Raw genomic sequence first — 14,886 nt, 5'->3', positions numbered from 1 at the left:
CATAAATTGAACTTTGCTAATGAATATCCTACATTTGTACAAATGGCTACTTCTTATTCGCATTAAAAAAGGTCTAACAATATCTGCATAAGTTAATTTCCAAAATTTGATCTACTTTTATGAAATTTTACATTATTTTTTTAACATTATAATATAAATTTACATTCAACTTCGATATTAGTCACTTGTGAAGTAACCCGAATTACTTGTTTACCTCTAAGTTTGGCAAAAATGACTTGAATAAAAATATCACATTTGTATCTTTTTAAACTATAGTACATATAAGATGTGAAATGTTTTTTAGTGAATTATGAAACAGTGCAACGAAATTATTAAAAGTTCGTGAATAAAATATTCAAATAAAAAAATTCCCATATCTGGAATTTTCATAACATAGAAATACATTGAAGTGTCTTACACATTAACAACGAGTTTTTTGCGCAGAATTATCGGATGCTAAAATCCATACTTCTATACTTTTAACATTAACTACATATACAGACAGCAGGAGAAATTTTATGTGGCTAAATATTGTACCTTGGACATAATTATGTACTTCCTTCACAATGCCTGTACTTCAAAATTACAACATGACACTTTCCTAAGTAAACTAGGAGTAACTAAATTATTCACCATAATTTATTCGCAAACGAAGGTTACTGGAATCAATGATAAGAGTAATTACATATTGAAGCTATTCAAGTATTAGAAGCTATTCAGTTTAGATTAAAATGCACAATAAATGCTTACTAAAGCTGACCTAAAACACAAAGAAGTACTGTCATGCCAGCTTCTGATAATGCTTGGAGAATTGCATTCTTGATTGAATTATGAGCAATGAAATTAGCATCATTATAAAAATTCTGAATAGTAATGCTACTCTGTAGACCAGAATTATTGTTCTTGCCTTTCGTCATGTTCTCTTCGACACACATAATCATAGTCTTCTTTTATTTATCGCGATAGTGTTATGTTCTTTTAGTCTTGTTAATCTGAATGTTTAATTAATTTGTACCTTCAAGAAGAACGAATAAGCAAATACACTTCAGATCTCTCACAAATTGAAGTTAAGTGTATATAGATATATCTGTTTACATTACATAGGACAAGGTTTTGATAATATTGTGGATTGAATTTTCTTATATTTCTCATGTCACTGTTTCAAGTTCACTCTGAACAACTTATAACCAAATATCCAGCTGGATGACGAAAATTTTTTATTTCACAGGCAATCCCCAACGTGCAAATCATCATTCGTTATTTAAGTTTTGCAATGAATAAACGATTCTTGGTTTCATAAATCTAAATAGATTAATATAAATCTTTACCAAACAGAGATAGTTTTTATGGAGCAATGCGTCAGATATATCATACAAAGTAGTTCTATGTCAGTGCAAAAAATGCTTGCAGGATATATTAAAATTAAAGTAAGTTTGACAGAAATGGATTTTTCCAGCTAAAACTTTTTCTAAAGTTTATAGATATAACACTAATTGAATAAAAGTATAAATTTTTGAACTTGATAATCCTGTTCGCAAATTTCTTTTTAAACTGTAGAAAAAATATTATCAGGCGAATTTTCACATAAATTCGGTTTAACACAGAAAATAACACAACTATAAACGCCATCAAGATTTTATCTGAAAACTAACTAATAATTGATTTTCAACTGAACACCTTTCACTAAAGTAATTAAATGTAACATTAATTATAGCATTTGAAATCGCAGTTTGCAAAATATATATAAATAAGCCGCATACTTTTATGCAAATTCGTATTCCTTACTATATAAGTAAACACAACAATTAAGATAGAAAATAATTTTACTACAAAAAAAAAATGATAAGCTCGCTATACTTCGGATATTTTATATGTATACGTTTTTGCATCGTGTGCATTTTGTACACATTTGTTATAAGTGACATTAATAAGTAATAGTACGAATAAAAAATATGTTGATTACAATAATATATAATATACACATTACATTAACACTAGGTTTACGGATATTTATTGCACAATTCATTCAATTATTACTAGAAAAATTGATGTTCGGACATTTAGATCTCGCAAATTAGAGCTTTTAAATGCACAGCTAAGATATATATTCGTATAATTGTATGAATCAAAATCGAGGTAAACATTTATTAAGTAATATTCATAAAACTTAATATATGTGAAATCAACGCGTACCGTAAACCCAGTGTTAACATTTATAAATAAAATCAATGTTTACCTTGGCTGTGAGTGGGTGCAGGGGTGGCGGCCAAGGGTGGTATGCCCTGTGACTGTTGGTTAGGAACCTGATTGGACTGTGCAGGTGCTAAGGGCCATAGGGTTGCCGCCGCGGCAGGGCCGGACGTCTGTTGGGCCCGGGTGCCCGTGTCGCCCACGGCACGATCCCCACTTTGGGCCACGGGAGGGACCAACATCGAACCTCCCCCTCCCGAGGCTGAAATCAAATCGAACAAAAGTTTTCTTTGAGAATCTAGCTCATTGCCATTCTGCTCGGCGACAGCAGAAAATAAGATAACCCGTAATTAACCCTCTAACCGCGTGCGAGTTTTTGATTTTTCAGTACGATATCACCGGTTACCTTTATTTGTTATGCAGATGCATCCTAAAAATTAGATAAAAACTAGCTAATTAATGGGAATAAATAACGGGACAAATGGTAACTAACAATAGCCTGCTAAAATACTGTAACCTGCAATAAATTGAGATGTTAAAACTCAATTACATGGGAATATTTTACAAAATATTTAGCATGTGAATTTCACGTTGCCCGAGGTTGAAAGGTTAAAGACGAGCTTACGTTTTAGCAGTTGACCATTGCATTTTTAACACGATGACTGCCCCAAAACATCAGCGTTTTATGTACCGTTTATTCTTTCTGTAGCAAAGATTAAAAGGAAGAATTATTAATTATTTGGTATAACAGTTCTTACGTTACATTGTTGCCTGCTTATTTGCGTTATTGAACATTTGTATTCGACGTTAGTTGTCTTATAAATTATAATTATTTTCTTGTAATTTGGATGCTCCGGTCATCGGTGATCTCCGTGGCAGTCAACGTGTGAAAGTTCCATTTGCATGAGCACTTTTTTCTAAGTTTCAATCTTGTAAGTCTTTTTCATTGCCTATTGCTCTTTGCTCGTTTGAAAACTTCATGCTGGCCAGAACATCGTTATTTCGGGGATCTTTTAGTTAGAGCGGATTAAGGTTTATTAATACGTAAATATAATTAATTTTAAGTTAAAGTAACATGCTGTAAGGATATGATTCTATTTTTGTGTCGTAAGGAAGATTGCAAGAAGAGTAAGAGAAATCTTATACAAAGACCCACTTAACTATATTTCATATATAGGTATGTTTATTTTCAGAAATACATTTGAATTTCTGTTAGATGTCATTAATATTTATGATGTATTAGTTTTTCTTATGAGTGAGCCATCTCTCCTCGACTTGACCTATTTCAATCGGAATATAAACAGAATGTAGCTGATAAAAACCCAGAAAAAAGCCTGAAAATCGAAGATATTAGGAAAAAAAATTCATCGGATCTCAAATCGTATTTTAACAGGAACAAAGTAAAAGCTGGAAAAACGTGTACATGCGAAATATGAATATACGCTGGTATTATATACCCGAGATTACGAGTTTGGGACGGGATGTGAAAAATGGAGCAGAATAGGGCGTGAATCCAAAAATATCTTCCTACACATCTTCCTACATACGGGAGCTCGTGATCTCGAAATTTTCAAGTGTACAAGGTTCAATTTGAGCTTGTATTACATCATCCTACGAGTAACGTAGTTCCTTATCTTACTCTGTATTATTTAATGTTTATAATTAATTAATTAACATAAAATTGATCGAAAAATGGGAAGAAATTAAAGACAACGATAATGAATACGTCAACGATTTACAATACCGCAATTATTGACTTTTTTTACTAGAATTTAATATTGAAAAAAAGACATTACATATGGGATGACGTAATATTTGTAGTGGTTCGTACTGCGTTCATAATGTGGTCGTTAATGCATTTTTATAAATTATAAGCAACCGACTCGGTCAATATATAATATCTCTATTCCATAAATATTTCGAAAAGCAAATTTCGAATAACAAAATATTATTTCTAACAAGATAAAAAAGATGCTTTATATTCTATAAGTGTTGTCCTCATTTTTAACTAAGAATTTTACTCCAATTTGTTTCTTATTTCGTGTCACTTGACTGACCTGACGTCTTAATTTTTTAAGATTTGTGCCCATTTTTTATTCGATGTCTCGATGTTCCCAAGATAGATTTTTCTGGTTATTGGAATGTCCCGATTTTCAGATATTCAGGACTTTTAGCATTCATTTATTACTTCACGCGGTTGTTACGGTTGATGCGTTAAAACGTATAGATAATTCCGTATCACCATACGGCATCAGAGAGGAAAAAGATGTTTTATAAAAGATTTCAAACTTTTTTCCCCTGTTTTTTCTACTCTTCACCTCATGTGTCCCGATTTTCAGTTGTATCGATGCAGTCGTTTCACATGTAATCTGTATATTCATTTTACATAAAGGGAATGAATAGGATTTTTATTTTATTAAAATCTGGAAATAATCCATTATATCACAGAATAACTTATTGAATACTTGACAGTTATAAAGGATGAATGAACACGGAAATATATTTTGTAACACATTTATTTCAAATGAATATGTCAAAGAGATAACTGTTTCATATTTTCTGGTAACAATTTTGCTCCCGTAGTTATAAGAATAATTCAGACACTAAAAAATAATAATTCTCTCGTTATTTATATAACTGAAGTAATAAAAAAATACGTTCCTGTTGATATTCCACAGGGAACAACTTTCTGCGATTGAATTTCGATCGTTGGGCGATATTTGACTTTCGAAGTACAGTTTATTACATTTCAGTGTAATAAATCTGAAAAATTCCATTTGGCTTGATCTTTTAACATTTTCAGTACTCCCAGAGATAAATATATTGCACATTGCAGTTCAATATTTGATTGACAAAAAATGTAATTTACTCTTTCACAGTGTGCGTATTGAATTTCTATTTTAATTAGAATTTAATTAACGCAATATTTTTTCTTATTTTTATTATTACGAAACGCAAGGAAATGGAGAATGAAGGAAACATTTTACTATGCGCAAAAATGATCTTATTTGTTTACCTTCAACTTTAAATATTTAAAAAGATAAAAATTTGTCCTATCTCTGCTGAGTATTTGATAAATTAACCTGTTAACTACTATAGAGCTATACTATTATATTAATGTATTGTCTTCCATCAAATTTACCTTAACATGAAGCAGTAACCGAGTAAATTATAAGAATTTTATTCATATCCACGCAAGAGATTACTTTTTGACATAAAACCTAGTTGAACGGAAACCTACCATAGTAGTATTTCATTCTGAAACATGACTTGTTGGTTGAGTTAGGCGCATTACAATCTGGACACATATTAAGATTGGAGATTGAAATGGAAGTGTTGATTCGATTGCGAGTTATTTCTTGCAATTGCAAGCCAGAATTCACCGTAATTGCTTCAATCTTAATGCTAGATTAGTAACAATTAACGATCATAAAAAGGAATTTATAAGTATACATTCAGATTACATTATTGCCCACCCTATTAAGCAGAAAGTCGCTAATATGGCGTCAAAGTGTAAAATAGTTGATAAAGAATTAAGAAAACATATCAACTACCACATTACCATAAGTAATAGGATTCATATGAAATACAAGTTCGAATCGAATCTCGGGTACTTGGAAAACTCGTAACTAGTATTCATGAGTAGGAAGATAATTTCCTATTCCACTCGATCTCACCTGAACTTTTTCGACGCAATTTAAAAGTGCCGTATCAAAAATGTAAATTAGATCGAACAAATTTGGGCGCGATTGAGTTTGGTATGAAAAATATTAATAAATATCAATATAAGTATTGAAATAATACTATTTCAATAGTGTGTCTCAATTCCTCTACATCACATTCCTCCTCAACACCTCAAAAACCTCGATAATAATAATAATTCAAGATCTGCAAAAATGTAACATTTACACGTTCAATATAAAGTCAATGTAAGTATCTAGCAGAAAGTACTGCTGACTGCAAAAGTTCGGTGGACACATCGAGCGTCCTATGGCTTTGTGTAAAATAAGTTTAACAATCGCAAATTTTACTGTAGTGGAAAAATATAATTCTTTATGCGTCAATCGATGCAACAGATCAATCTCTACAAGAAACTATTAAACTGTTTCCATCGAAATCCCATCAAAACAGAATAAAAATTACATTAGAGGCATTTGTTGAATAACAAATAGTTCTAGTAATAGTCTCATTCTGATGATAAGGGATAACGAAAAAGTCACTGATGAACCGACGACGATGCGTCGGGATGCAAAGAAAACTTCCAATGGAGTCGGTAGACGAAACAAAAGCCGGCTAGAGCGTTTCATTCGCTAGCAGGGGGTGAGCCACCGAAGGGATGGTCACGGAGGAGGGTTCGGGACGAGCTGAAGCGGAGGAGGGGTAGCAACAGGTCTGCAAATATAATGTAGTCTCTTAGGTACAACGTATACACGCCGACATTCAGCTTCGCGACGTCCGACGCGACGACGGACTGATTTTTTCAGCGGACACGCGTGTTTTCCTTTTTTTCCTCTCTCTCCAAGTGCACCTGCACTAAAATTTGCACATGGAGAAACGGTGAACGAGTGTCGCGTGTCCTGAAACGCTGCGTGCGCGGTTCAATTGCTGCAAAAAGGAGAGCAAGGAGCACGCACGTTGAACGCGTCTTTAAAGCCGTCTTTAACCAGTACGATAATAAGCATGGATAATCTGTCAATCGGCGGATATACGTTCATCGGAGCGCACGGAATAACAATTTCACTGAGCCCGGGAATGACTCTATCGCAATAAAAATAATTTAATCCTTGGGCTACGGTTAAGTTGGCCGTGAAGCTGCAGTTACTTACAAATATTATTATAAATATGTCCGGCCACATTCGGACTCTTCCTGTTCACGATGAACAAAGTGCAAAATTACGTTCAGTTGATTACATTACGTACGTTATTATTTATCGGAGTTTCCCATTTTAATCGTTCGGCGAGCAACCCCGAAATCGCGTTCCACTTATTCTGCCAATTTCAGCGGGCTGTGCTGAATTATGACTGAAGTATTGCAATTAGAACAGAGCTATTTGTATTTTCAATCGAACTTGTAACGTTATAGTACAGTGTACTTTGGTGTGTATAATAATAGCTGAGTTAACACGTTGCGTACCGGCTAATTATCAGAAAATTGAATTGCGCGGATTTTCAGTGAGATCCACTTATATCACTATCTATAAAAAAAACTGAAGTATCATATTGTTATGTAATATACTTTAAATGGACAATTAGTTCTAATCGAATTTAATATTTCTTTAAATACTGTGGTAAATGGCAAAGTTATATAGCTAACAGTTTTTGTATAAAAACGAGATTTCTCGTTACCAGTACGCAATGTGTTAATTGTGAAACTTTGATTTGTTTCGAATGAAATTCGAAAAGAGAGAATGATAATGGAATTTTCGTTATGAGGAGAGGACCTATTCAATTTTATAATAAATATAGCTATCATTTTAGAGATATAAATAATTAAACTGTTGATTATTAAAGTTATATGCAAGATCTATAAATGTAACTTGAAACTATCGAAGTTAATTTGGGCATTATTTTTTTTAATTAAAAAATATTATCATGCTTGATAATATGTAAGTAGAAAATACTGTTGTTTCTTTAGATATCATTTTCGAGTACTACGACAGATTCTTACATTTCTTATTTACTTTTGTAGCTACAGTAAATTGTTTTTACACATTTTTACACATTTAACACGTTTAGTGTCGTGTATACCAATTTCTGCAGGAAAATATTCTATTGCAGTTTTTACACGATCAAAAGACTTTATTATTTCGCGGTGTTATGAAATACCAAACTCAGTTATAATGGAATTTATTATAAATATAAAAAGTTTAGAACCACCGAAACGCGTCAAGGATAATATGTTGATAAATTCAAAAAATGGTGTTAATAGATTTGGTCAATGAGCGGCTCACATATTAATCACGTCAAACACTCGGTTCTCCTAGTGTTAATTGACTATTGAGATGGTTTGAACGTGACGGTTTCTTTGCGCAGGAAGTGTTAAGTGCCGATAAAGGAAACACAGCTTGCCGACAATTAATAGCGGGATTAATCATTCCGTAATGACTAGTCACACGCGAACTATGTAAAACAGATGCGAAACAAAATTTGCGTTCGCGGAGTATTTGAGAATTATTCGAAGAGGGAAGAAAAGTCGAGGGCGTCTGATTTTTACGAGCACCTGTTCACCATTTTCCAGCCGTAAAGGGGCCAGTTTCGCGTCGTCAGGTAGTCACAATTCTTACCGGCCCTTCTCGTATCCTACCGACCTGAAAACCTGTTCCACTATCCCTCCCCCGCCCCACGACTCTTCCTTCATCTTCCACTGCCTCCCAGCAGCAGAAGCGAGGGAAATTAAGAATTAGGTCTTTGTCGGGACCCCTGAACTTTTGCTTTCTTAACACATTCACTGCCGCGAGAATTTCGAGTGTTTTGTTACATTAACATTTATTTTTTCGTAACAAAGACAAATTGTATTAGAAATAATTATTAATGATTTGGTATTGCAGTATTCATATTACATTGTTATCTAGCTGCTTATGTTAGTAAATATTTGTATTCGATATCAGTTTTCATATTGTGATTGTTTTCAAGCAACTTGGAAGCTCCGATCATCGGTGACCACCGTGACAGTCATCGCGTTAACACTATGCAAAAAATGTAATATACAATTTCTTTGTAGAGCTCGTGTAAAATGGGAACTCCGATGTGACACAAAATGGCCTTGGATTTTCCAAGGGTTAACCTCTTGCCCTGTGATTTCTTTCCTAATTGCGCTTAACAGAGATATTTTATTGTTCATAATTCATTGGAAGAAGAGGGAAAGTCTACGATTATTCTGTTTTACTCAGAAGCATTAGAATTAATAATAGAAAAATAATATTCAATTCTGACTTGGACGAATTAAGTGATATTTATATTTGTTAAATTCTATTTGATACCTTCACCGCGAGTCTGACACGATATTGTAGGGCACGGAGGTTAAAATCATTGAATATTCAAAATGACTTCAAAAATAGTGATAGTTTCACTTGAATACTGTAATGAATGCCCAAAGGAAATGAAAATAGTCTGTTGTTACAATTTTTATAAGGATTACATAAATCTTGTCGATTTATAGTGAGTTTTTAATTAGATGAAATCTCTATATTATTGAGCAAATAAATAATGAAATCTGAACTATATATTATTATAAAAAAGCAAGTGATTGCCATCAAATAGGTATATCAAACGATAACAAAAACATCGATTCTGTAATTTAAATTCTCAATACCTCCTTTTCATATGATATCTCAAAAAGTAATGAATCGATTGCATTGATCGAAGATTCCCACGATTCACAATAAACATACATATATCCACAAATTTATCCGATTCAATTGAAACAAATAAAAAAATTATCAAGTTCTTTGAAACATTCTCATCCTTTTTCCAACAATATTACAATCCTATTTAAAGTTATAAACAACCTTCCTAACGATAAGAACACCAAGTCATTAATTTCAACTAAATTCGAAACACACAACCATTATCAATTATTAACCATATATTACTTCAACAAATATAAGCACAACCAGTTCATCCACTACTTCCATCAACCAAAAAAGACATATAACCATAAAATTGTTGTCTTATCCTTCTACAATTGCATTAATTTTAACGTTAATATAAGAACCACTCAAAACCCACCAATTTTTAGGATAGACTTTTTTAGAAGCGATCTTATTCTTAAATCCAATGGCCAGAATATGTACAGAACTAAACAAATTAAGCAATCAAATTTAAAAAAGAACTCTATGAAAACCTAATTGCTGGATGGAATTTCAAATTTCAAATTTAATTTTCCTTTTTGCTTATTACTCCATTACCTATTGCATTATATTGTAAAACTCTTGCTTCGTAAACTGCTTACGCTTCATTTATATCTCTCCCTTTTTTGTATATAAATAAATAAAGAAATAAATAAATAAATAAATAAATAAATAAATAAAAATGTACCAATTTTTACGTCTGCAAATAAGAATACCTCCCCGAAGCCAACAATAAATCGTCGAATTTAGCGGTACTCCGGTTATCTAAACTTCGTAGTTCAAATGCTTATCAAGACCAGAATCGGGTTCGAATAATCCGTATCCAGCCGAAAGCTTCGCGTATCTTTAACTGGCCCAGTGCGAGAGTGTTGACAAGACGCAAGACCGCGTGAAAACACGTGAAAGCATTCTTGACTTCCCTTGCTTGCTCCATTTCTCTGAATTTGCCGGGACCGGCTCGCTTGCGCAATCCTGTGCAACCAACCCCATTCTCAATTCTCAAGCACGCGCCTCGTCGATCCGCGTGTGCCTCCATGTGCTGCACACAAACACACACGCGAGCATATTACACGTATAAGGACAGGGATACACAGAGGCAGACGTGTGCATATCGATTTTTGGTGGCCCCGGACGTGGTTCAGTTTACCTTTGTTAGATTTCGAAGTAAATGCCGGTAGATTCTCAAGCATGTTACTTTTCCGGGGGTAAGTTGGGTTCAGGAGGGTTTCACGGGTTCGGTTGCCGCGCACGGAATAGTGGCTTTGCTCTTAATCGAATTTTATGTTGCATAAACTTGCAACGATGCAGGGGAAAACAGGGCAGCTGAGTAAAACCGGGCAATTTCATTTGAAAGATATGTAAGATAAATGCACCAATAACTAAACGGTTCAGGTTATATGAATATGGATGTTTGATACTTGAAATTTAATAGAAACATTGCTGTTATTTATATTGCACTCGAATGTTTGAAATAATATAATGTAAATATAAACGAGCCGTTTGTTTGGAAAGCGAGTTAATAGTACCGTGATGTAATTTTAAATAGACTTTCAAGGTCTATTTTGAAAATAAGCGATTAGAAGTACAAAGATAATTAATTGTAATTACGATCGTTAACTTGAGTTTTCAATGGATTTAAACTACTTTTAAAATAAACGGCTCGAATATGCTGTCTTTATTGCCTTCACTGGTTAGTTATTGGTACATTTAACGTAAGTTACTGCAACGTGCAAGTTTAGGCATTGTAGTGAGTGGCGCGGAAGGGTGTCAGTTTGGGAACAATGGCATTAACACTCGAGCGATCCATGGTTATGTTGACCTGTAGTTGAAGCCACCATTCGTACTGATTTTGTTAAGACAGTACTTACGGGCTCGTAAGTATCCATAGCGATTAAAAAATGTCGAATTAACCGTAGATCCGTATATCCGAATTATCGTTACAGCAGTAATTTTTAAATACCTGTATTTATAAAAAAATGTCACATTATCTTAAATTATTTATTATATTAATGTCACAAGATTCAATTTCTTTTGACTACATTAAATAGCTATATGATTTGTTGAATTTAAATAACGTTTAAGGAAGATTTATGTTACATTATAACACTAAATTAATCTACATATATGTCGCTTAAAAGATTTTTTATAATCAAATGTTATTATTATGCTGACTGCATTGAGAAAATAAATGATACACACATACACGTGCGCGCGCGTTTATATATATATATGAAAATATATGAAAAAATATATAAAATACTGTTTCCATTGCAGACAGATTTCAAAGGGAATCCTACATAAAATCTTATGCACATATTCAACTACATTTATTACAGTTACATACGTATGCAATTACAGAAATAAGTTAATGAACATGTAAATGTATGCATCCTTTGTCATACATTTTATTCTAATACTTTTATAAACGAAACATTTAGAAAAAACATTTACGTAAAAAAACGTGCGATAACATAGAAAAAAAGCAATGCATTCACAGTTTTTTTTGTGTCATTCACCTTACTTTCATTTTTAACGAAACTCAAAACATAATTTGGTTTATCTAAAATATCGAAGACTGTGTTTGAATTTCAATTGAAACAAAACCAACGATCCGTTAGATTGAGTCATGGAAGTAGCAATACTTGCTTTTCATTCTTTGCAGAACGTAAGTCAGCGAATAATTATCCTTTAATGTTAATTAAAAACCGACTAGTCTGTCTGTACCCAGAGTGACGGACATCTCCCACTGATGGGTTCAGATAACCCATTTAGCTAAGAAATGCCCAAGAGAAAATTTCTTGCGGCCAGAAGGACTTCAGTGCTACCTCAGCCGAATGAAATGATTATATGGCGCATCGTGTGCGGTTTTAATAATTTAACTGTACTAAATTGATAACGCCGAAGCTTAGAAATTATATATAATGATAGTATAAGTAGTATATAAAAATTCGTAATCACGTTTCATTTTTTAAAAATAAATTGTGTAGTCAGAGAGATGTCTATATAGAGTATTAATTGATCAATTTTTCGTGAACATTACATTTCCAGAGACAATAATTTGAAGTTTAATTTTAATAAGAAATTTTTTCACAATTGTTTAAAATTAACAAATGAATAACTAATATAGAAAGATGCAAATGCTTTTCTGATAATATGTCTCGACACATGCACATTTATAATTTGCGCGAGAAACTATGGACCAATTAACTCTGTGTATTCTATAACATACGAAAGTTGAAACAGTATGATAATCAATAACATATTTAAAACATAAAATCGCCCATTAAAATAACTAAAATACTCCATAGACTGTTAATTAACTCAAAATGATATTAACAAGGATGAGATTTTAATTTTTCAGTTACGATCTTAACGAGGTTTTTAATGTATAATAAATAGCATATACATTCTTAACCATTAATATAAAATATTGGATATAGATATCTAATCATTTCGAACGTGTAAATAATTAAAATTGTACACCTTCAATGCGAAGAACGTACCACAAAGCTATCGAAACTCTGTTAGCAAAGTGAGATGGCTGACTGGCTGGTAAAGCGGAGATTCTGGGTTCGACTCCCGCTTAGAGTGGGGAAGGAGAAAAGAGGGATGAAGAGAAGGGAGGAGGAGGGTTTTTTGCAAATTTTTTTGTTTTAGAAGATGACAGCTGTTGCACATAGAGTAGATAAATAAAACAATAACATGTTGTCAAAAATAGTGTTAGTGTAATGTAAAAATTTCCTTTTATACGTTAGTCATTGCGTTTCACGAAACTACTTCATTCTATCAATTAAAATTAAAAACTCGAGTGCCTTTTTCAATCAAATTTTAATATTTCAGCCTCAAAAAATGAATAAAGGAAATTTCATAAATTCGGATAGTGATAGTAGAAGAAAATTTTTAAGATAATTTTGAAAGTGATTTTAATTCTACTGACGAGACTAGCAATGACGTCTTATTACATCCTAAGAACAGTTGTATTTATGTATACAGTATTCAGGTGAAGAAGAAAATGAGGTAGCAGGAGAAAATATTGATAATTCAGATTGGATTGAAATCGACGGTGATGATGAAATACATTGAAAATTTGTAATTAATTATTTGAAACTCATAACAATTTGTGACACTCCTTCACAAAATAAATAATTTCTAAAAACAATGTTCTTACAAATCTTGTATTATGTATTAAGTCGTATTAAGTAATAAGTAATACATCCAAATGTTGGTAGCCGCTAATAATTTTACTTACAACACGTATGCTATGGGAGTCACCGGTGACCCCCAACCAAATCGAATGACTATAGTTCATTCAATTAAACGTTGATTATTTGAAAACATTTCTATATTGTAAATAATACTACCTAATGCGATGACATTCAACTAGATGAACGCGCAATAATAATAATGCAATTCAATCAAATGATTTAACATTATATTTTTCCCATTTTGTGTATTTTACTCTATGAAATTGTGCGGCGTTCAACGTGTTATTGCGACCATCTTAACCAGTTAACTGTATTTGACGAGTATACACGTCATCGTAAAGCTTAACATTATACTAATTCTTTTAGCGATGAATTCTTTATTTTTTCACATAAACATGTAATTCTTCTTCGTTTCCCTTTAATCGTTCATTAAAATATACTCTACATGCATTTGCCCTGCGTTCGACGATTACACGCTCCATTTTTCGATTTTATTGCGCGCAGAACCAGAGGTTTTTCCAACTAAACTCCACAGTTAACTGGTTAAAATAAACTCAAATATATAGAAAAATATACTGACAATTTTTATATTTACTAAAAACAACTACAACCTAGTGAGAATCCCGTACACAAAGCTAGCGTTTGATAAGGGTTAATTACCGGCGTCCTTGCAATTATAGCGATACAGTTTCGGGATAATCGGCGAGTCGGCGATTCGCGTGCTCCCTTGGAGAAGGAGAGAAGAAGTCCAGGCTGTGGAACGCATCGTTCGCGAGCGGCTGAATCTTTCTTCTCCCACCTCCCCCAGGTTCCTTGGCCGTTCAAGCCGTACTCTCGTGTATACTTGAATTTACTACACCATTCACGTTCGCGTCTACATAAATCGTCACGTCGAATGTGCACGTGCACGCGCGCCTCGACTCACCTCGCCGCCGCCTGCGTGCACGCGCGTACGAACACCGCCGTTTTACGGGTTTCGCGAGGACAACGCTGCGAAAGCTCACGCGTAACACGGAATGCACCCTTTCTCGGCCACATCACGAATTCTGGATTGTTTTGTAGGGGCGAGATTACTGGCAATCGAAGGGCACGCTATAGTATTCTGACAACATTTTTTGTTCACTCTTGGTAATTCGTATTAT

At 33.3% G+C, this 14,886-nt stretch overlaps 1 protein-coding gene across 8 annotated transcripts in view; it reads right to left on the bottom strand.

The window, feature by feature from the left end:
- Positions 1-14,886, bottom strand: part of wge (BAH domain and coiled-coil containing protein winged eye) — a 216,778-nt gene that overhangs the window by 68,807 nt on the left and 133,085 nt on the right. For all 8 annotated transcript variants that reach the window (XM_076370366.1, XM_076370365.1, XM_076370367.1 and 5 more), the window contains one exon: positions 2,237-2,452. In XM_076370366.1, coding sequence (XP_076226481.1) covers positions 2,237-2,432 — 196 coding nt within the window. In that variant the 5' untranslated portion in view covers positions 2,433-2,452. The remainder of the gene's footprint in view (positions 1-2,236; positions 2,453-14,886) is intronic.

Source organism: Nomia melanderi, chromosome 8 (assembly GCF_051020985.1).
Source record: "Nomia melanderi isolate GNS246 chromosome 8, iyNomMela1, whole genome shotgun sequence".
In the NCBI taxonomy this organism is placed as follows: Eukaryota; Metazoa; Arthropoda; class Insecta; order Hymenoptera; family Halictidae; genus Nomia; species Nomia melanderi.
This window is presented reverse-complemented; position numbering and strand designations above follow the sequence as displayed.